The sequence below is a fragment of the Rhinolophus ferrumequinum genome, chromosome 25, assembly GCF_004115265.2.
Source record: "Rhinolophus ferrumequinum isolate MPI-CBG mRhiFer1 chromosome 25, mRhiFer1_v1.p, whole genome shotgun sequence".
In the NCBI taxonomy this organism is placed as follows: domain Eukaryota; kingdom Metazoa; phylum Chordata; class Mammalia; order Chiroptera; family Rhinolophidae; genus Rhinolophus; species Rhinolophus ferrumequinum.
In genome coordinates this window covers 22,508,184-22,529,437 of record NC_046308.1, presented here as the reverse complement: position 1 = coordinate 22,529,437, position 21,254 = coordinate 22,508,184, and the positions used below count along the sequence as shown (strand labels likewise).

General features: G+C 45.9%; 3 protein-coding genes across 6 annotated transcripts in view; all 3 read left to right on the top strand.

Annotated features, from left to right (window-relative positions):
* The first annotated feature begins 1,896 nt into the window (after positions 1–1,896).
* LOC117017202 (glutathione S-transferase theta-3) lies at positions 1,897–7,093 on the top strand. Of its 2 annotated transcripts, XM_033097140.1 has the most exons (5): positions 1,903–2,143; positions 3,542–3,629; positions 4,190–4,340; positions 6,312–6,488; positions 6,816–7,093. In XM_033097140.1, exons 1-5 carry the CDS (start codon positions 2,032–2,034, stop codon positions 7,008–7,010), a joined length of 723 nt encoding a protein of 240 aa, XP_032953031.1. In that variant the 5' UTR covers positions 1,903–2,031; the 3' UTR covers positions 7,011–7,093. The 2 variants fall into 2 exon arrangements, with proteins under 2 accessions (XP_032953032.1, XP_032953031.1); XM_033097141.1 differs by lacking the exons at positions 4,190–4,340; positions 6,312–6,488 and having other exon boundaries at positions 1,897–2,143.
* Positions 7,094–9,292: 2,199 nt separating this feature from the next.
* On the top strand, positions 9,293–10,829 carry DDT (D-dopachrome tautomerase). Its single transcript, XM_033097187.1, has 3 exons — positions 9,293–9,590; positions 9,945–10,120; positions 10,571–10,829. The coding sequence occupies exons 1-3, from the start codon at positions 9,483–9,485 to the stop codon at positions 10,641–10,643; spliced, it is 357 nt and encodes a 118-aa protein (XP_032953078.1). The 5' UTR covers positions 9,293–9,482; the 3' UTR covers positions 10,644–10,829.
* Positions 10,830–12,810: 1,981 nt separating this feature from the next.
* CABIN1 (calcineurin binding protein 1) overlaps positions 12,811–21,254 on the top strand; it is a 145,578-nt gene continuing 137,134 nt past the window's right edge. For all 3 annotated transcript variants that reach the window (XM_033098575.1, XM_033098574.1, XM_033098576.1), the window contains exon 1: positions 12,811–13,251. The gene's annotated coding sequence lies outside the window, so the exon portion shown is untranslated. The remainder of the gene's footprint in view (positions 13,252–21,254) is intronic.

Sequence of the window (21,254 nt, the reverse complement as noted above, 5' to 3'; positions counted from 1 at the left end):
ACGTCCAACACAATCTATGGGGAGCACCTCCTGGAGACCTCCCAAATTCTTCCCTTATCTGCCCTAACCATTAGCCACTGTGAGGAGACTAAAAGACAATAAATTAGACCAGTCCTGTGCAGTAAAGGGATACACCAGCCTCTCTCTCACCCTAGCCTCATTATACCATGATTATAATATCATACATATGCCTGGTAGTTCATCAGTATCATTGTGACAGACTGAATTCTGGAAAGGGACATGTGCAGTCTAAGAGGATGGGGTAATGGCCCCTTATCAATCACAGGTGTCAATCAAGCGGTCCCAGTCTGGCTCTGGGAGAGGAACAGCCCATCCCAGAGAAAAAAAGATAAAACCCCTAGGCTCCCGCAAGCTGCTGCTCTTGAGCATTGAGCTTTTTTTCTTTTTTTCCTTTTTCTTCCCCCTTCTTCTGCCTGTTCCCATCCACCACCACTCCGGTTGAAGCCGTTGTTTCTCAGTCTAGTTGTGTAGGACACAGCTTCCTGGCCCAGGCTGGTATTATGAGCCTTGCCCTCCGCCCAGCTGAGGAGGTGAGTCGCTGGTTGGCGGTCGGCCGCTCACGGCAGCTCATGGCAGCTCATGCCAGCTGCCGGCCGCTCACGCTGGCTGCCACTGCTCCTGGCAGCACACGGTAGCCCACGGGAGCACAGAGCAGCCCGTGACAGCACACAGTAACCTGCAGCAGCTCATACCAACCTTCGGCTGCTCATGGCAGCCCAGCTCCAGGGAGAGCCGTTGTTCACAATCTTAGCTGTAGAGGGCGCAGTTCACTGGCCCGTGTGGGAATCGAACCGGTGACCTTGGCTGTCAGCCCCAGCATTGAGCTTTTAGCCCCACTTGAGCCTTGCCTTTGCTCGGGGCCTGCTCCAAACCTTTTGGAGTATACTTTCTCTCTTAATAATAATGCCACCTTGAGCGTTGAGCCCTTGAGCCCTTTGAGCCTCTTGAGCCCTTTGAGCCTCTTACCACTTTACCTCTGTGTCTCGTTCAATTCTTGGCTCGAGTTGCCAAGAACCTGGACACCCCATCAAGGAGAGCCCATCCTTTGGTAACATATTGGTAAAATTTCCCAGTTTTCCTCCCCAAGGCCCAGGTTCGACCCCCGGTTTGAGAGCCAAGCCGGAGTGGCTAAGATTCCCAGTTTTGCATGGGCCTGTGTTCGACCCCTGGTGTGGAAACCAAGCCTGGACATCGCTCTAAGAAGGGCCCACTCTCTGGTAACGGGCGTTGTCTTTTTAACTCAGGAGGTTCTCTTAGAGAATGGGGCATTATAGCCACTAACCTGGGGAGCTCCAGGGTCACAGTTGGAGGGACTTGGTCCTGCTGAATATAAGTGGAGAAGTTCTAGGCCCCCTGAAAACCTCTAAATGAGCCCCATAGGCTTTTGCTCCAGGGAGGGGGATCAGCTGGAGTGTAATGTATATGACCTGTTAAAAGTGAACTGGCATCTTAAGATGCTTAACCATAGAGCTGGGAGGACTATGGGTGGAGCTGGGCCCCTTGTTAACTCTCTAGTCTTGACTTCCTGTTGAACTCTAAGGTAACCTGGGGGGGGGCGGGAATGTCAAAAAAGGGGGGAGCCATGTTGGGCTGAGGGACTTTTTGCCACGGAGGACTGCCCTCTGGGCGTGAGCGTGTTTGTACTCCTTGGTGGTTCTGTTTTCTTTTCTTGTTCCGAATAAACTGCTTTTCTTTTGGTGGATTATCTGGAGAATTATTTTGGCCAGTCGACAGATCCCAGAGGATTGGGGAGGGACAGCTAATTCTTTCCTGGAGTGTGGGTTAGGCCTCCGCAGAGAGCAAGTCTGCACACCCTTCCCAACCTCCCCCCTGGACGCAGCACCTCCTTTCTCCTCCTCCTCCCTTTGTGTTCTCAGGAGCCAGCCAATGGGCGGGGAGGGCGTGGCCAGGCTCCGTCGAGGGCTTAGCGCGCGTCTGTAGGCTCGGGTTGTCCAACGGTTCTTGCCCCCCATTCGGGTCTGTCCCCTGGGTCTGCCTGCCGCCCCCGCCATGGGCCTGGAGCTCTACCTGGACCTGCTGTCCCAGCCCTGCCGCGCTGTCTACATCTTCGCCAAGAAGAACCGCATCCCCTTCGAGCTGCGCACGGTGGAGTTGCTCAAAGGTGGGCGGGGCAGTCAGGCGCGGAGGGGGTTGGGGGGTAGGGGGGGTCGGGGGGTGGGGGCGGAGTCTGGACCGCCTGTGCAGACCGACCTTCGCCTGCCGGCGCGCCTCACCGTCCGGCGGCGTGTGGACAGACGGGTAGACAGACTCTCCAGCGAAGAAACCACAGGAACAGTTATCAGTTGTGTGTTTTTAAAGAGCTTTGACCTTTGCCTGCCTTGACATTTGACTAGTGAATACTAAACATTCTTTAAAATAGAGGTTAATAAGAGGGAGCAGCGCAGCTAGAGAGCATTGGAGTTTGGCGGTGGGGATGGGGAAGTGGAATGGGTGCCCCAGTACCTCTACACTAGGGCTTGGAGAAACCAAAGAAACTGCCTCCTCATTTCCTAGTAGAAGTAATCACCATCTCTGAGTTTCTGCATCTGCTGGTCTCTTCATTCCTACCTATCCCTGCCTAAGTCTCCTCCACTTTTAAAGAATTCGGTGGAGGGGGCAGGGCTGTAACTGAACAGTAGGGCAAGCGTGGGATCCAGAGCCCCTTGGGCAGGCCAGGAGGGAGGCCCCTGCTTGCCTGAGCCTGCCCACTTTCTGTCTTTGGTTCCCCCAACCTGGGCCACCAGCTGCTACGCTGCCACCTTGCTCTTCCTTTCCAGCTCTCCTTGGGATGGGGGCTGGACCCAAAGGCAGCTTCTGGAGGCAGACTGGGTAGGGGTGATTCTGTCCACTGAGAAGGGCAGAGAGGCCCACAGGGTCCTGGGGCCAGACTGGAGCCAGTTTCTACTGAGGCCCTCGGACTCCATGCACATTAAGTGGTGTACCCTCTAGCACTGGCCCCTGGCTGGGGAGGTATGCAGAAGTGAGTCAGACCTGGACCCCCGTTGGGGAGGGCGCCTTAAAAGTTTGGCACAGGAAATAAAGAAGAGCTGAGCTGCTGGAATCTGGGTGGCTGAATGGGGCAGGAGTTTCTGGTAAGAGCAAGGATGGACTGAGGGCTGTGAGCAGGTGTGGCAGGAGCTCTGTGGTGTGTACAGATCACTCTGCCGGCGTAGGAAGATGGATTGCAGGGGTCAAGCTTACAGCCCAGGATGGAGGCTGGAGTGTCTGACATAGCTGTGTATGTATTTGTGTGTATTACAGCTCCAGGGAATCTCTCCCCTCCTCCTGGGCCCAAGTCAAGATGCTGTTTGGCCCAAGTTCCAAAGGGGAGGACACAGGAATGGTGGCCCTTTTGGGGGGGTCAGGGTCTGTGATTTGGTGATCAGTGGAGTGGCCTCCTTTCTTTGATGTCCCACCAGGATAGGGGTCTCAGAAAGGTCCTGGATGTTGGGTGCGGGTGTGCAGAGAGACCTTGGAGGGCTCAGGGTTCTCTTCACCACCTCAGTGGTTTCTTCCACAGGCCAGCACCGCAGTGATGCTTTTGCCCAGGTGAACCCCCTGAGGAAGGTGCCAGCCTTGAAGGATGGGGAGTTCACCTTGGCTGAGAGGTAATGGGTCCCTGGATTTTTGCATGGCATCGTGGGGCTAGTCAGCCATCTGTGTGTCCACTGTTGATGGCTTGGATCGTGGCTTGTGTGCCCCGAGCACCAGGGTGGAAAGTGGCTTGAAGTAGGCAGAGGTGCCCGGGGCAGGGAGGGGCACCTCACCTGGCCTGGCTCCTGGTGTATCATGCTTTGGATATGTTGGGAACTGGTACTGGAGTTGCTTTCATCCTTCATGATCCATGCTGGGCACTCCTTTTTGGGGAAGCTTTCCCTGAGCACAGCTCACCCCTTTCTGAAGTCCCATGACATTCTGTTTTTCACTTGGTGCCCTTAGTTCAGATGATGGGATGGCTCAATATAGAGCTACGTGACCTTGGGCAGTCACCTAAACTCTCTGAGCCTCACATTCCTGCTCAGCACCATGGGGGTCGTGAAATGATCCACTCACACAAGTTGGGGAAAGACATGTCAGGAGCAGAGGCCTGCCCCACCCAGGGCCTGGCCCCTGTGGAGTAGCTGAAAAGTGACTGGGACATCTCCCTCCCTTCCGCTGTGCCTCCCAGTGTGGCCATCCTGCTGTATCTGAGCCGCAAGTACAAGGCCCCCGACCACTGGTACCCTGAGGACCTGCAGGCCCGTGCCCGCGTGGATGAGTACTTGGCATGGCAGCACACAGCCCTGCGGAGTAGCTGCACCCGGGCCATGTGGCAGAAGGTGAGCCCCAGGGGGCAGGGACCCCTCCCAGGATGGTAAGTGAAAAAAAGTCAAAATAGGAAGAAATGAGGGGACGTTTCATTAAGTGTTGATGTGGTTTCTGGGTCTGCAAGGATTTCTAAGCCTAAGAGCAATGGAAGACTTAAAGAAGTACCTCATTGACTTTACCCATGCAATGAAATTTTGTCTAAGGACAAAAACAATTCAATTTAAAACACACTAAAACCTGGGAAAGATCTTGGCAAAGATAAGTTAGAAAGAAGTAACATTCTTAATATTTAAGATGTTCTTAGAAACCCGTTAGACAAAGACACAGAAGGAAAATAGGCAAAGGACACCAGCAGGGATTTAATGGAAGGACAGAGAGAAATGGTCAATAAATGGATGAAAACCCGTTTCACCTCAGTAAAACTCAAGTAAATGCACTTAAAAATAGCATGCACATGGGGCGGCCGGTTAGTTCAGTTGGTTAGAGCGTGGTGCTCTTAATAACAAGGTTGCTGGTTCGATCCCCACATGGGCCACTGTGAGCTGCGCCTTCTACAACTACAGTGTTTCCCTGAAAATAAGACCTAGCCAGACAGTCAGCTCTAATGCGTCTTTTGGAGCAAAAATTAATATAAGACCCGGTCTTATTCTACTATAATATAAGACTGGGAATATAATATAATATAACATAATATAAATATAATAATATATAATATAGTATAATACTATCGGGTCTTATATTAATTTTTGCTCCAAAAGACGCATTAGAGCTGATTGTCCGGCAAGGTCTTATTTTTGGGGAAACACAGTACATTGAAACAACTACTTGACTTGGAGCTGATGGGTCCTGGAAAAACACGCTTGAATGAAAAAAAAAGGGGGGGCTGCCAGATGGCTCAGTTGGTTAGAGCGCAAGCTCACAACAACAAGGTTGCTGGTTCAACTCCCGCATGGGATGGTGGGCTGCACCCCCTGCAACTAAAGATTGAAAATGTTGACTGGACTTGGAGTTGAGCTGTGCCCTCCACAACTAGATTGAAGGACAACGACTTGGAGCTGATGGGCCCTGGAGAAACACTGTCCCCCAATAAAATTTATTAAACAAACAAACAAAACTAATACCAGGCAAATGGAATCCAATTATTAAAAAGTTTAAAAAAAAAGAAAAAATAGCATGCACATACCATTTTTATTTATCACATGTGCAGGTATTTTTGAAATGTGTACTCTGAGTAATTATTTGTAAAGTACTGGCGCACAGCAGGTGCCCTATGTATGTGAGGGAGCACGAGAAGGCAGGCTCACATTGCTGCAGGTAGGGTACCCCTGTTCTGAAGGGCCATTTGGCAAAAAATAGGCTTCCATTGCCTTGAAAGTGTCTTCCTTGAGCCTCTAGGGCCTGGGAGAGGAGCCCCCTCAAGTTGGTGGGGACAGAAGTCTGTTGCATTTGAGGAGAGAGTGTAGACTTGCTCCTCAACGTGTGATCCATGGACCAGGAATGACAGCATCGCCTGGCAGCTCAGTGGAGATGCAGGCTCAGGCTCCGCCCAAGCATGTTGATTAAGAATGCGCACTTGAATTGAATCACATCCCAGACGGATTCGCAGGCACATTCCCATTTGAGAAGTCTGGGTGGGGTAGGGAGTGGGGATAGGATGGCAGCTGCACTGGTGAGAGCCTGGTGGTGAGGTCTTTGTGGGGAGGGCAGTGGGAGCCATGGAAGGCTTCATACAGGGAGAAGATATGGGCAGACGGAGACTGCAGAAGGATTCCGCTGGCTGCCATGTGTGAGGACCCAGGGAGAGGTGGAGGCTGTCCCTCCATGAGTAGGAGATGAGGCCTGGGCAGGTGGTGGCCGTGGGTGGAAAGGAGTGGGCAGCAGTGAGAAGAAATCCAAAGGACTGGTGATCGATTAGATGAGAACAGAACCAGATTGGGCTTTGGGCTGAACCTCAGCCCTCTCCCTGCCTGCCCACCCACCAGATGATGTTCCCTGTGTTCCTGGGTGAACGGGTGCCCCCTGAGACATTGGCATCTACTCTGGCTGAGCTGGACAGCTGCCTGCAGCTGCTTGAGGACAAGTTCTTGAAGGACCAGGACTTCCTTACGGGGCCCCATATCTCAGTGGCTGATTTGGTGGCTATCACAGAACTGATGCATGTGAGTACTGTGGGGTGGGGTGACCCACCGGGAAGTGGGGTGTCCTGGGAGGGAGCCAATGTACCATCTCATGTCTCCCTTTGTGGCTGTGGGACCCTGGATAAGTCTCTCCGCTGAGACTCAGTGTCCTCACCTGTAAAATGGGACTTCAGAGCCCCACCCTGCAGGGATATTGAGGAGCTTCTCAGTGTCTCCTGGGAGAGGACCCTCAGCTTATCAAATGTGGGGCAGAGGAGGGAAAATCCACCTGATAGATTCCTAAACCAGGTCATGCTACCTTGTGCTTAACCATGCCCAGCCCTACCACCTGGCTCCCTCTTCCGATAGCCCGTCAGTGCCGGCTGCCAAATCTTCAAAAGCCGACCCAAACTGGCCGCCTGGTACAAGCGTGTGGAGGCCGCAGTGGGGGAGGACCTCTTCCAGGAGGCCCATGCAGTTGTCATGAAGGCCAAAGACCTGCCCCCAGCAGACACTGCCATGAAGGAGATGCTAAAGCCCTTGGTGCAGGTTTTGTTGCGGTGATTAGGGGTGGGGCCTCTGCAGATCACCAAATGGAAACTGTTGTCAGAATAAAGAGATGGAGCTGCCTCTCTCCTAGGCCATGAGCAAGACACTCTGCACAGTCTCTGGTCCCCAGTTACTCCATGCAGCAAGCCTGCATTCCTTTTGTTTGTCTTCTCACTCTACTCCTGCCCTTTCCACTTCAACTTCCATGTGACCTCTGGACAGAGCTTTAGTAAACATGTATTTGACCCTATCTGTCCTCTTGAAACTTTCCGTCTTGCCTCACTGCCCTGAGGCTATAGTACAGGTCATTGAACTTTGCATCCAGGCAAAGCTCCCACCCCTCCAGGCTGCCCTCTTCTGGTTGCACCCATCACTTTCCAGCACCCCTCCCCGCCCCAACACACCCCAGCTTTCTCCTCAACCTCCTGGGCTTGGCTCATGCTGATTCCTTTGCTTACAGGGCCCCTCTTTACCTTCTTTGCCTGCTTTATCCCCCCACCCTCCATCTTTTGGCACTTGTCACTCTGCACTAGTGCTTCCCTCCCTCTGTCCTGGCAGGAAGCTGGTTCTCTGCCCCCTGGGCTGAGCAGGTGTCACAGATGGGGGTGACACTGTGAAGAGATGTTTGAGTTAGGAATGGCCTCCGTCTCTTGGGTCTCTGGAGTGACACTGTCTCCGAGTGGGGTTCAGGTTGGTGCATGAAACTTCTTGCAGTCAGGGAAGGTCCAGGTTATTTCCTGGCCCTCCAGGTGTTGCTGAGAAGCCTTGCTCTCCTAGGCCTACTTGTAACCTTGACCACTGTCGTCTCCATGCCCCATTCTGGGTTCTAGATTTTCCACCTGTCCTTGCTCTTTCCCTTCAGGACTGTCACAACCTACCTGTCTTGTGTACCAGATTCTCTGATATCTGAGTCATCCAATAAACTGGTAATGGGACAGGGTCATGAACAGACAGAGCCTCTTGGCCTACCTGCCTTCCCATGGAAGCTATTTAGTATGCACACTTACAAGATCTGACAATTAAGTTCATGAACTGGTTGCAATGATGTTGCTAACCTTTTTTGATATCAGAGGGATTATTCATTATGAATTTGTACCGACTGGACAGTTAAACCATGTTTACTATTTGGAAGTCCTGAAAAGGCTGCGTGAAAAAGTTAGATGACCTGAACTTTTCACCAACAATTCATGGCTCTTGCATCACGACAATGCACCACTCACATGGCACTGTCTGTGAGGGAGTTTTTAGCCAGTAAACAAATAACTGTATTGGAACACCCTTCCTACTCACCTCATCTGGCTACCAATGACTTCTTTCTTTATCCAAAGATAAAGGAAATATTGAAAGGAAGGCATTTTGATGACATTAAGGACATCAAGGATAATACTATGACAGTTCTGATGGCCATTTCAGAAAAAGAGTTCCAAAACTGCTTTGAAGGGTGGACTAGGAGCTGGCATCAGTGCATATCTTCCCAAGGGGAGTACTTCGAAGGTAACAATAGTGATATTCAGCAATGAGGTATGTAGCACTTTTTCTAGGATGAGTTGGTAAACTTAATTGACCGTGTAGAATTTTAGATGTGTAATTGAAATTGTCCATATACACCCACATAGTTTCAATTATATTTTCATTTACAAATCAGACAACTTCAAAACACTGATGAGAGTACCATGGTTAGTCATAACAAAAGATTTCCACGTTTTAAATAACACCTTTTGTTTTGCTTATGAAAATATAGGGTGCCATAAATATTGCTGATAATTGGACTGGGGACCTGGCTCCTGCCCTCTGGTGGACAGTTTCTCACTCTGAGGCAAGGTTGCTACAGGCAGAAGACAACACAAAGGATGATGTCTGATGTCCGCGGGGTCCAGGCAGGGATGCAGTAAACCGAGGATCTTTGCCCAGCCCCACGTGTCACACACTCGTGCTACCAGGTCTCCTGATCAAGAGAAGCACACGTTTTTATACTGAACCTGAAGTGGTGGCAACTCATTCAAAAAAATTTTAATTCTCTGACGATGTAACGTTATTAAGGTAGATCCTAGGGAGGGCCCCTACAGGTGTGTTTGCGTGTGAAGGGGGCGCTTTTCAGACCTCCATCTAAATTTGGGACAGGCAGCAGGAGACTACCACTTTGGAAAGCCACAGGAGACGGAAAACGTCGGACAGTGTGGCTGGATCGGAGGCGGGGCTGGTGCGGCCAGGGCTCAGCCAATGTCTCGTTAGGGGGTGGGGTTACACCGGGCTGGCGGGGCATTAGGACTTCCGGAAATCTGTGCCAGAGCACACGAAGGTTGTCTGCAGCGGTTGAGGGGTGCAGCCTAGGCAGCCAGTCAGTAGGTGCTGTGTGCCTGCACAGCCAATGAGGAGCTCGGTTTCCGCGGCGCCCCGCCCTTTTCCTTAATACCGGTCTTGGGAACACCGACCTGGTCTCCGCGGGTTTTTCCTCCGCTGCGGCACCTTAGCCATCTTTCCGCCGACATGCCGTTCGTTGAGCTGGACACGAACTTGCCTGCTGGCCGCGTGCCCGCGGGGCTGGAGAAGAGGCTCTGCGCGGCCACCGCCGCCATCCTGGCCAAACCCGAGGACGTGAGCGTGGGCCGGGGAGCACGCGGCTGGGGGAGGTTGATGGACCAGGGGTCCGGCTCTGTCCACGCCCCTACTTAACTACCAAGACCCCGACTCCTCCCAAGGGCCCCCGCCCACCACCCGCCAAACTGACCTTCCGCTCTCTATGATCTCTCAGTCCCACCCCCACCCCCACCCCCACCCGCTCGGTATTGCCTTCCCTAGCCATGACTCTGACGTGCCCTCCAAGGACCCCAGTCCATGCCCCTAACCCTGACCCTGCGGGGTCCGCGCGTCTTCGATCCCACGCTTTTGGGCCCTGAGCGTGAGCCTGGCCTGCATCAGCTTCTGGTGAAACTTTCGTGTCCCCTGCAGCGCGTGAACGTGACCGTGCGTCCTGGCCTGGCCATGGCGGTAAACGGCTCGGCCGAGCCTTGCGCACAGCTTCTTGTCTCCTCCATCGGTGTGGTGGGCACAGCGGAGGAGAACCGCGGCCACAGCGCCCGCTTCTTCGAGTTCCTCACCAAGGAGCTGAAACTGGACCAGGACCGGTGCGTAGAGGCAGGGAGAGGACACTCGAGGGATTTCTGCACGACCGGGGGCAGTGATCCTGTCTCAGGGTCCCTTCTAAGGTTGGGGCAAAAAGTAAATTCTTCACCTTGCCCAAGAAAGCTCTAGTGCCCTGGAGTCCCTTGACCCCTGAGGCCCCCTAGTGGTGGGTCCACCTTCAGACTGCTAGCAGAATTGAATGCAGTCCTGGCTATGTTGAGTGTGGTCCTGGGTGGGCCACGCTGCTGTACGGACACCATCCAGCCCCTGACATGCCTGCTGCCCTGTTGGGGGTTCTGGGGAAAACATTAATGGGGTGAGGCAGACTTGCAAAATGCCTGGTGGGCTAAGGCAGGCTGGTCTGGGAGCCCATGGTGGGAGTGCCTAGCCTATGAGTCTTGGAATGAGTCATTAGCCAAGGAGCTGATGACATCTTTTTCTGTCTCCTGAAGGATAGTTATCCGCTTTTTCCCCCTGGAGGCCTGGCAGATTGGCAAGAAGGGGACGGTCATGACCTTTTTGTGATTGGCACGGAGGATATCCAGGGCATCTGAGAGTTGGCCACCTCGTCCCGAGAGGCCTGCCTGGCAGAGTGAGGGCGTGGTGGATTCCAGTTTCTGGTACCCCCACATGCAGACAGGCCTGTGATCTCACAGTCCTCTTCTTCCCCATCCTCATGCCAAATAAATGAAAAGAGCTTTGTCTTTCAAACATGACTTCTTTATCTCCCTTTACCCCTCCAACGCATGCTGGGCTACCCTGGGGAGCAGGGTTGGTTTATGAGGTGGGGACCTTAGGGAACCTGGGAGGTGGGATGTTTCCTAACTTCAGGGCTGCTCTTTCATGTATCGTATTCAGGCTGCTCAAATCAGAGGGTGGAGGGCTCATGCTGAAGGCCCTGCTCTCCATTCCCATGTGCAGGCTTCTGGGGAGACGCTGACAGCCTGGGCTTTCCTGCAGACTCTGCTGACCAGATGTTGCTGTCCTCGGCCTGGGCAGTTCCCTGCCCATAGACTGCTTTGCCTGGCAGGGAAGCCAGGCGGGTTGGGCTTCAGGGACCTTCCCTGGCATTACCAAGCTCCATCTTCTCCCATGAGTCTTGTTGAGAATTCTCTAGCTATGTGAAACCCATGCCCCAGAATGGCAAACCTAGAAATGCAGTGTCTGCCACTGGAAACTGAATGAAAGGGATCTCCCTCCCCCATCGAAATACCATATCGTGCTTTCACATATCAGAGGATAAACATTGTATGGGCACTGTGTTTCACCCTTGTCTTTGGTGTACCAGTGAAATACCAAATTGAGATTTTTTTCAGTCTCATTTAAGTTAGTTTCCAATGGAAGGTGCCTCTGCCTGCTGTGTTTGGACCAGACCACTGCTGAGAACTCTCATTAAAAGCTAGGGCTTGGAGTTCCTTCCCCTGGCAACCTGTCCCAACTGTTTCTGCATTTATTCCTTCTGCCAACATGGGAGTCCTGCTTCCCTGAGGGGCTCCGAGAATGTGGGTTGAATGTGAATGAATAGTTAACGTGGCTAAAGAGGCACCTTTGACAGGACTATAAGGTAATAGCCTTCTAGCTGGTCTCTCCACCTTAAATCTATTACCACTCTGATGAGAATGATGTCATCGGTTGGCTGTGGGGACTGGCCCCTCCAGCATTATCTCTCCCCACTCTGACCCTGAGCTTTACACCCTGGTGACACGATGCTGCCTCCAGCCCCTGGGTAGCCTGCACTTTTTCTCACGTCCAAACCCTTGCCACACATCTTTCAAGGTACAACCTAGGAGTGGGACCTGCATCCAAGCCTGCATGTTATCCATGAAACTTTAAAATCATTTGTTTATGCTTTTGTTCACTGTCCCTGGCCCCCCAAGGCTATACTGTCAAAATCAAGGTTGATGACTCAATTATTTTGTAGTTTCTGGCATATCAGTGAAGCTTTATTGTATGGAGCTGACTCTATGAGTGCTTCACAGTGATTTTACCGTCGTTAAGGTCAAAGAGAAAGCTATAACATTCATTGCTATGTAAGCCATTCTTGCTGGACTCAAGTAGCTATGCATTTCAACCAGTGTGAAGCCCTTCTCTATAACTATTAGCTCCCAAGAGAGTAACCTCTCTCAGCCCGAGACCTTGTCAGAAACCCTTCAGAGTTGGGCTCTGGAATTCTGTCTCTCCAGCTCATTCATTTACCAGGTCTTGGTTTCTTTTCCCCTTTGTTTCAATAGTTGATGGTTATCTGTGCCTTTCGGGCTTCAAATCCTTATCAGAAAGAGGTGAGGCAAGGAATGTGAAGGGGAAGGGTCGTAACCGTTTCCCTCGTGTTTCCCAAGTTTCCGTTGCTTTCAGAGCACCTGCCTCCGGTTGTACCAACAACACGGCCCGTCATTTAGCGACCGTTCGGGGCCAGGCCCCGAGCTCGGCGCTTTCCAAGTAGTACAAGTGGTGGAGCCGAAAGTCCGATCGCAAGCTGGCGCTCCGAGCCACAACGACACAAGGAACGAAGCCTACACTCCGGAAAAGTCGCAACCCTACACCAGGCTGCTCCGGACCGCGTCGGACGCCTTCCGCAGGGTTTTTGGTAGCCGGCCAGCAGGAGAACGGCGCGTGCGCCCTCACTGATTGGCTGGCGGAGCCGGCACCGGAGCCAATGGGAGTGCTCCTTGTTGTTAGGCGCGCAGCCGGCTGGTGCGGGGGTCGGGGCGGACGGGCTGTTGCCGGGGAGACGCCTGGTGAATTCCCGGGCAACGGGTTTGGGAGAGGTCTTCGGTGTGGGGGCAGGTCTCTGCTAAGCCTAAGGCGGCAGCGGGGTCGCGGGCCTGAGGCCCTGCGGGCGCAGGGTCGAGGCTACTGTGGACGCAGGGGGTTTCTGGGTAGCTCCTGTGCTACAGTAGGGGAAACCGAGGCCGGAGAGCGGGAGCAACGAGGCCAGGCTTCCCGGCTGCCCCGCAGGCCTCTTCACGGCTTTTGCCGCCGCCCTGGGGTACCTAGGACCGGCTCCGGCCTCGTGAGTGGTTTACAGTGACAACAACTGGAGCTACCATTGATTCGGCGTTTGCCGGTGCGAAGCCCGGCGTAACCCTTGACTCGCGCGCGTCCTTTCACTTCACCTTCACTGCAGCCCTGCGAGGTGAGTGCTGTTATCAGCGTCATGTACAGGAATGGAAACTGAGGTCGAGAGAAGGTGAAGTGACTTGGCCAAAGTCCCCCAGCAAACCAGTGGGTCAGCCCGACTCCAGACTGAAAAATCTTAACTGCACTGTTTCCCTGGTGCAGCCTGGCCGGGCTAGATAGAGTTGACACTCGCAGTTGTCTGCACAAGTGGCTTTGTGGGAGCCACGTAATTCTTTGGGACCAGTGTTACTAGAGGTCGTAACCATGGGGCACTGGGATTCCGTGCGGCGAAAGGTTCCTTCTGTGTGTGATTAATAACTAGTTAGAACTAAAATATCCTTAGAGTGGTCTCGTTTGGAGTTGGCAAACTTTTGTTGTAAATATAAAAATATTTCTATCTGTCTATATAGATTTGCCTGTGGACATTTCATATAAAGGGGATCATACAATATGTGGTTTGTGACTGCTTTCTTAGTGTACTGTTTTCATGGTTTAATCCATGTTGTCAGTATTTTTATGGCTGAATAATATTCCATTGTATGGGTATACCACATTTTATTTATTCATCAGTTGATGGACATTTGATTTGTTTCCACTTTATGGTTTTTATGAATAATGCTGCTATGAGCATACCTTCATTTTAATTTTAGTAGTATATTGCTTCATTGTGTGCATGTACCATAATTTATTCATCCACTCTACTATCTATAGCCATTTAGGTTTTTCCCAATATCTTGCAATTACAAACAATGCTGCAGTGAATAACCCTGTGCATACGTATTTTCCTGTTGTTGGAGGTAAATCTTCAGGGTAGATTTCTGAGAAGTGGAAATGCTGGGCAATTGCATATGTAATTTTGCCTGTCGTCGAATTTCCCTGCGGAAGGGGTTGTACCAAGCTGCATTCCCATCCACAATGTATAACAATAGTTCCTGTTTCCCCACAACCTCACCAACAGAGTGTGCTGTGGTACTTTCATTTTTGCCAGTGATAGGTGACAAATGGTGTTTCAGTGCTGTTTTCATTTGCATTTCTCTAATTATAAGTGAGTTTGAACATATTTTCATATGTTTGAGAGCCAGTGTGTGTCTTTTTTGGTAAATTGCTCGTATGTTTTCCCCATTTTTCTATCAGGTTTTTCTTTTTCTGCCCTCAGGGTTTTTTTTTTTTTTTTTTTTTTTTTAAATTCTGGTAAAATACACTTTACATGAAATGTACCATTTAAGCTATATTTACATTAATGTACCTTTCCATGGCACTAAGTACATCCACATTGTTGGCAGCCATCCCCACCATTCATCTCCAGAACTTTTTCTCATTTTCCCAAACTAAAACTCTGTACCCATTAAACAATAACTCTCCATTCTTCCCTCTCCCAGTCCTTGGCAACCACCATTCTACTTTCTGTCTCTGGATTTGCCTATACTAGGTGTCTCATATAAATGGAATCATATAGTATTTGTCCTTTTGTGTCTGACTTGTTTCACTTCGCATAATGTGTTCAAGGTTCATCCGTGTTGTAGCATGTGTTGAAATGTCTTTCTTTTTTAAGGCTGAATAATATTCCATTGTATATACACACCACATTTTGTTTATCCATTCATCTGTCAAAGGACACTTGGATTGCTTCCATATTTTGGCTATTGTGAATAATGCTGTGTCCCTCAGTTTTTAAGAGCTCTTTATATATTAGGAATATTAGTTCTTTGTGGTGTATGTTGCCAATATTTTCTTCCAACATATCAGTTGTCTTTTGACTCCTTTTGGATTTTTAAGAAAAATTTTTAAATTTTCCAGTTTTATTGAGATATAATTGACATATAGCAAGCACTGTATAAGTTTAAGGTGTCTAGCATAGTTATTTGACTTACATATATTGTGAAATGATTATCACAATAAACTTAGTTAACATGCATCATATATAGATTCAAAAAACTACTTTCCTTGTGATGAGAAGTCTTAGGATCTACTCTTTTAGTGACTTTCAAATATACCATACAACAGTGTTAGCTGTAGTTATCATGTTGTACATTAATTACACCCCTAGTACGTATTTATCTTACAACTAGAAGTTTGTATCTTTTGACTACCTTCGTCCAATTTCTTCTCTCCCATTCCCATCTCTGGTAACCACAAATCTGATCTCTTTTTCTATGAGTTTTTTTTTTTTTTTCGTTTTTGTTTTTGTTGGTTTCACGTATAAGTGAGATCATACAGTATTTGTGTTTCTCTGTCTGACTTATTTCACTTAGGATAATGTCCTCAAGGTTCATCCATGTTGTTGCAAATGCCAGGATTTATTTTTTATGGCTAAATAATATTCCATTGTATATCTGTACTTTGTCCATTCATCTGTTGATGGACACTTTGGTCTTGGCTGTTATAGGTAATGCTGCTACGAACCTGGGGGCACAGATATCTCTTCGATACAGTGTTTTTGTTTCCTTAGGATATATTCCAAGTAGAGGAATAGTTGGTTTATATGATCTGTTTTTAATTTTCTGAGGAACCTCCATACTGTGTTCCATTGTAGCTGTACCAATTTACAATCCCACCAACAGTGACAAGCATTCCCTTTTCTCCACATTCTTGCCAGCACTTGTTATCGCTTGTCTTTTTGATGCTAGCTATTCTAATAGGCGTGAGGTGATACCACATTGTGGTTTTGATTTGCATTTCTCTAAAGATTAGTGATGTTGAGTACCTTTTTAATGTCATTTACATATTTTGGTCATTCACATATTTTCTTTGGTAAAATGTGGATTCACGTTCTTTGTCCATTTTTAATTGGATTATTTTTTTTTGGTTATTGAGTTTGTATGATTTGCTTATTGATTTTGGATAGTAAACCTTATCAGATAAATGGTTTGAGGATATTTTTTCCCCGTTTTATAGATTGTCTTTTCATTTTGTTGTTCATTTCTTTTGCTGTGCAGAAGCTTTTTAGTTTGATGTAGTCCCACTGGTTTATTTTTGTTTTTGTGTGTGATTTTTTTTTCCTGTCATGCAAAATTTAAAACATTTTTAATGTAGTTAAGTTTGTCAATCCTTTCTTTTACTGCCTCTGGATTTTAAATCATAGTGAGAAAGCCTTTCGCTATACAATAAAGAGGAATTCAACCATGTTTTCGGCTAGTACTTGTATGGTTTCATCTTTTTCATTTCGATCCTTACTCCACTTGGAGATTATTTATGTATATGGTCTGAGGTATCAATCTAATTTTATCATTTCCAAATGGCTACCAATTTGTCCCAGCAACGCTTGTTACAAAGTTCATCTTGACCTCAGTGATTTGAGATGCCACCTTTGCCATATTTTAAATTTCCATATGTACTCGGGTCTAATTCTAGACGTGCTTTCTTTATGTACGTACCAGTTCCACTGTTTTAATTATTAAGGCTTTATATAGTATGCCTTAATGTCTGGTAGGACTCATCCCTTCTTGGAACTTTTCTTTTCCACTGTTTTCCTAGCTATGCTTACATTTTTGTTTTTCCGTATAAACTGTAGTGTCAGCTTATCTGGTATCTTGGTATTTTTACTGGAATTGCATTGAATTTATAAATTAATGTAGGGAGAACTGACATCTTTATAATGTTGAGTTCTGTCCAAGAACAGAGGATGTGTTTCCATTTGTTCAAGTTTACTTTTGTGTCTTTTGGTAGTGTTTTAAAATTTTCTATGCATAGGTTCCACATTTCTTGTTCACTTTATTAACTTTATTCTTAAGTATTTAATCATCTTGTTGCTATAGCGAATGGAATTTTTTCTTTACCATAATGTCTTCTGTTTGAGTATGTGAAGGCTATTGATTTTTGTATGTTAATTTTATATCATGCTACTTCATTGAGTTCGTTTAGTATTAAGTTTTATCATTGATTTTGGGGTTTTATATTATCTGCATTTAATAATAGTTTTACTTCTTCTTTACCCATTCTATACTTCTAATTGGTTTTCCTTTTTTAATTGCATTTTGAATACTCCTAATACAGTGGTATATAGTAGCAGACGTAATGGGTATCCTTGCTTTGTTCCTGTTGTTAATGGAAATGCCTGTAGCGTTTCTCCATTATATAAGATTTTGACTTTAGAACTAAGATCTATCATCTATCTATCTATCTATCTATCTATCTATCTATCTATCTATCTATCTATCTAATCTATCTAATTATGTTAAGAAACTATCTCTCAATTCCTGTATTCTTGTGTGTGTGTGTGTTCTTTTTCCTCATGAATGAATGTTGAATTTTGTCAAAGGCTTTCTCTTCTATGGAGGTAATCATATGATTTTTCTCCCTTAGATGATGTCATTGTATTTCACACATGCGATATGTGTGTTTTCATTGTTAGCATTTCTTTAAATTTCTCCAATGTTAGTTGCATTTCCTTTCACCCAGAAGTTGTTTAATAGGAGGTTCTTAATATTTTGGCTAGAAGGACCAAATTGTTGTTGGTAATGGTGGTGTTAGTAAATTTTAGTTTTAATGTATTGTGACCTGAGAGTGTTGTTTTTAGTATTTTTACTTTATAGAAGGTGTTTTCTTTGTGACCTAATATATGATCTTTTTTGTTGTTGCTATTTTGGTGAATGTGCTGTGAGCACTGGAAAGGAATATGTAGTCTCCATTATCAGGGTGTAGAATTTGATAAGCACCTATAAGAGCTCCTCTATTCACTTTATTGTTTAGATCTTCTATCTTCTAACTTTTTTCTCCACTTGATCTGCCTTGTACTGAGAGTGATGAATGAAAGTCTCTTATTATTAGTTTGTATTTATGCATCTCCTGTGGTTTTTGCTTTTTAAAGTGGGTTGCTGTGTTATTTGGTGTATGTTTTTAAGTGTTATATCATCAATGTGAATTGTACCTTTTGTCACAGTTAATATATTTGGACTTGAATTGTACTTTGTCTGATATCCAGATTGCTCCCCTGCACTTTTAAAAAAAAGTATTTATTTTTGTTAAAATATTTTTATATTTATTACATTTAATTCAATAAGTTAAATTTTTATTTGACCTCTTATTTTGGGAATGTACAGCTCTCTGACTTTTTAGCACATTTATAGAAGTGTGTAACCTTCACTACATGAGGATACAAAACAGTTCCATCACCCTCAAAATGTACCCCTTTATAGACACCCTTCTCTTACCACTGGCTGGCAGTGACATGGTCTTCGTTACTATAGTTTTGTCTTTTCAGGAATGTCATGTAAATGGAATCACACAATATGCAACCTGTGGATACTGGCTTCTTTCACTCAGCATAATGCATTTGAGATTCATCCAAGTATCATTTGTGTCTTTTAATTTGTAGTAGCGTTCCATTGTATAAGTAGTATTCTTACTGAGCAGTATTCCGTTGTATGCTCTATCACAGCAGTTTGTCCATTCACATATTGTAGGATGTTTGGGTTGTTTCCAGTTTTTGGTGATTTGAATGTAGCTGCTAGAAATATTTATGTACAGGTTTTGTGTCAACATTTCTCAAGGTAAATAGGAGTGAGATTGCTGTGTCGTGTGGTAAGTGTGTGTTTAACTTTATAAGAAATTGTTTTCCAGCATGGCTGTATACCATTTTCCATTTCTGTCAATGGTGTATGAAAGCTCTTGTTGCTCTGTGTCCTCACTGGGACTTGGCATTATCAGGTTTTCAAAAAATTTGGCCATTCTAGTAGGTGTGTAGTAGTAGCTCATCATGATTTTAATTCATATTTCTTTCATGACTAATGATGTGGAACATCTTTGAATGTACTTATTTGCAATCTGTCTTCTTTGGTGATGAATCTTTTAAAGTCTTTTGCTCATTCTTTAATTGGTATTTTTAAAAATTATGTAACATAATTATGTAACATAAAATTTACCATTTCAACCATTGAGGATCAGACGTTTTTTCCCCCTTTTTTTTAAGGAGGGCGCAGCCTACAGTTGTCCCTATGGGGATCGAACTGGCAACCTTGGTGTTATCAGCACCACGCTCTAACAAACTGAGTTAACAGGCCACCCCCATTTCAACCATTGAAAATGTACAATTCAGTAGCATTAAATAAATTCAGAATGTTGCATAACCATCACCAGTATCTGCTTCCAGAAGAATTTTCATCATCTCAAACAGAAACTGTACCCCTTAGGCAATAACTCCAGAGTCCTCTCTTCTCCCAGCTCCTAGCAACCATCATTATACTTTCTGTCTCTGTGAATTTGCCTGTTGTTAAGTACCTAACATAAATGGAATCATACAGTATTTGTCCTTTTGTGACTTGTTTATTTCACTTAGTATAATATCCTGCAGGTTCATCCATGTTGTAGCATGTGTCAGAATGTCCTTCCTTTTTAAGGCTGAATAATATTCCATTGTATGAATATACCATATTTTATTTATCCACTTACCCATCTATGGACACTTGGGTTGCTTCCATCTTTGACTATTGTGAATAGTGCTGCCGTGAGCATGGGTGTACAAATATCTCTGAGTCCCTATTTTCATTTCTTCCAGGTATGTCCCTAGGAGTGGAATTGCTGGATCATATGGCAATTCTATGTTTAACTTTTTGAGAACCACCAAGCTGTTTTCCACAGTGGCTGTGCCATTTTACATTCCCATCAGCAAGTATACCAGGGTTCTAGTTTCTCTACTTCCTTGCCAACACTTATTATTTTCCTTTTTTTTTTTTTTTTTTTTGATAATAGCCATCCTAGTAGGTATGAAGTGTTATCTCTTGGTTTTGATTTGCATGTCCCACTGACTAATAATGTTGAGCATCTTTCTTGTACTTATAAGCATTTGTATTATCTTTGGAGAAATGTCTTTGGAAGTCCTTTGTCCATTTTTTAATTGAGTTGTCATTGTTGAGTTGTAGGAGTTCTTTATGTATTTTGGATATTAATCTCTTATCAGATATATGATTTACAAATATTTTCTTTTATTCTGCGGATTGCCTTCTCTTGATAGTATCCTTTGCATAAAAATTTTTAATTTTCATGAAGTCCAATTTATTTTTTCTTTTGTTGGCTGTGCTTTTTGTGTCATTCTTAAGAAACCACTGCCAAATCCAAGATCCTAAAGATTTTCCCCTGTTTTCTAAGAATTGCTTTTTTCTTGCTGCTTTCAAGATTCTCTCTTTGTCTTTGGGTTTCAGTAGTTGGACAATAATATGTCTTAGTGTGGATCTATTTGGAGTTTGTTGAGCTTCTTGGATGTGTATGTTCATCTTTCTATTGGATTTGAGAAAATTTTTGCTATTATTTTTCAAATAAATTTTCTGCCTCTTTCTCTTCATCTTCTGAGACTCTTATGATGTGTATGTTGGTCCTTTAGATATTGTCTCCCATGTCTCTCAAGCTCTGTTCATTTTTCTTCATTCTTTTTTTCTTTCTGTTCCTTAGACTGTATAATTTCAATTGCCTTATCTTCAAGTTTGCTGATCGTTTCTTCCGCCTGCTCAAAACTGTTGTTGAACCTTTCTAGTGAATTTTTCGGATTTATTTATTTATTAAATATTTTATTTTTTTATTCCCAAAGACTTTTTATAACTATAGCCAATTAATACCAACATATTTCACTTCTAGTAGTCTTGTATTTTCCTAATAAAAATATTACCCTCCCCCACTTTTCACACAATGCTCAAATAGATAGAGACATTAACTTTCAGAAGGACTTCTGTGCGCATGTAAATATTGAGACATTAAAATATCCTAGATTGATAGAGTCACTTTTTAAATTAAAATTTATTGGGGTGGCAATGGTTAGTAAAATTACATAGGTTTCAAGTGTACAATTTTGTAATACATCGTCTATATATTACATTGTGTGTTCACCACCCAGAGTTCTCCTTCCATCACCATACATTTGACCCTTTTTACTCTCTTCTACCACCTACCTCCCCCCATGAATTTTTCATTTCACTTATTGTACTTTTCAGCTCCAGAATTTCCCTTTGATTCCTTTTTATAATTTCTGTCTCTTACTTGATATTCTCATTTTGTTCTTACATTGTTTTCCTGATTTCCTTTAGTACTTTA

Excerpts from the sequence above, each read along its gene's own strand:
- LOC117017202 (XM_033097140.1), top strand. The coding sequence starts at position 2,032 with ATGGGCCTGGAGCTCTACCTGGACCTGCTGTCCCAGCCCTGCCGCGCT. Across the intron at positions 2,144-3,541 it reads CACGGTGGAGTTGCTCAAAG|GCCAGCACCGCAGTGATGCT; the intron begins GTGGGCGGGGCA and ends TTTCTTCCACAG. Across the intron at positions 6,489-6,815 it reads CTATCACAGAACTGATGCAT|CCCGTCAGTGCCGGCTGCCA; the intron begins GTGAGTACTGTG and ends CTCTTCCGATAG.
- DDT (XM_033097187.1), top strand. The coding sequence starts at position 9,483 with ATGCCGTTCGTTGAGCTGGACACGAACTTGCCTGCTGGCCGCGTGCCC. Across the intron at positions 9,591-9,944 it reads TCCTGGCCAAACCCGAGGAC|CGCGTGAACGTGACCGTGCG; the intron begins GTGAGCGTGGGC and ends TGTCCCCTGCAG. Across the intron at positions 10,121-10,570 it reads CTGAAACTGGACCAGGACCG|GATAGTTATCCGCTTTTTCC; the intron begins GTGCGTAGAGGC and ends TGTCTCCTGAAG.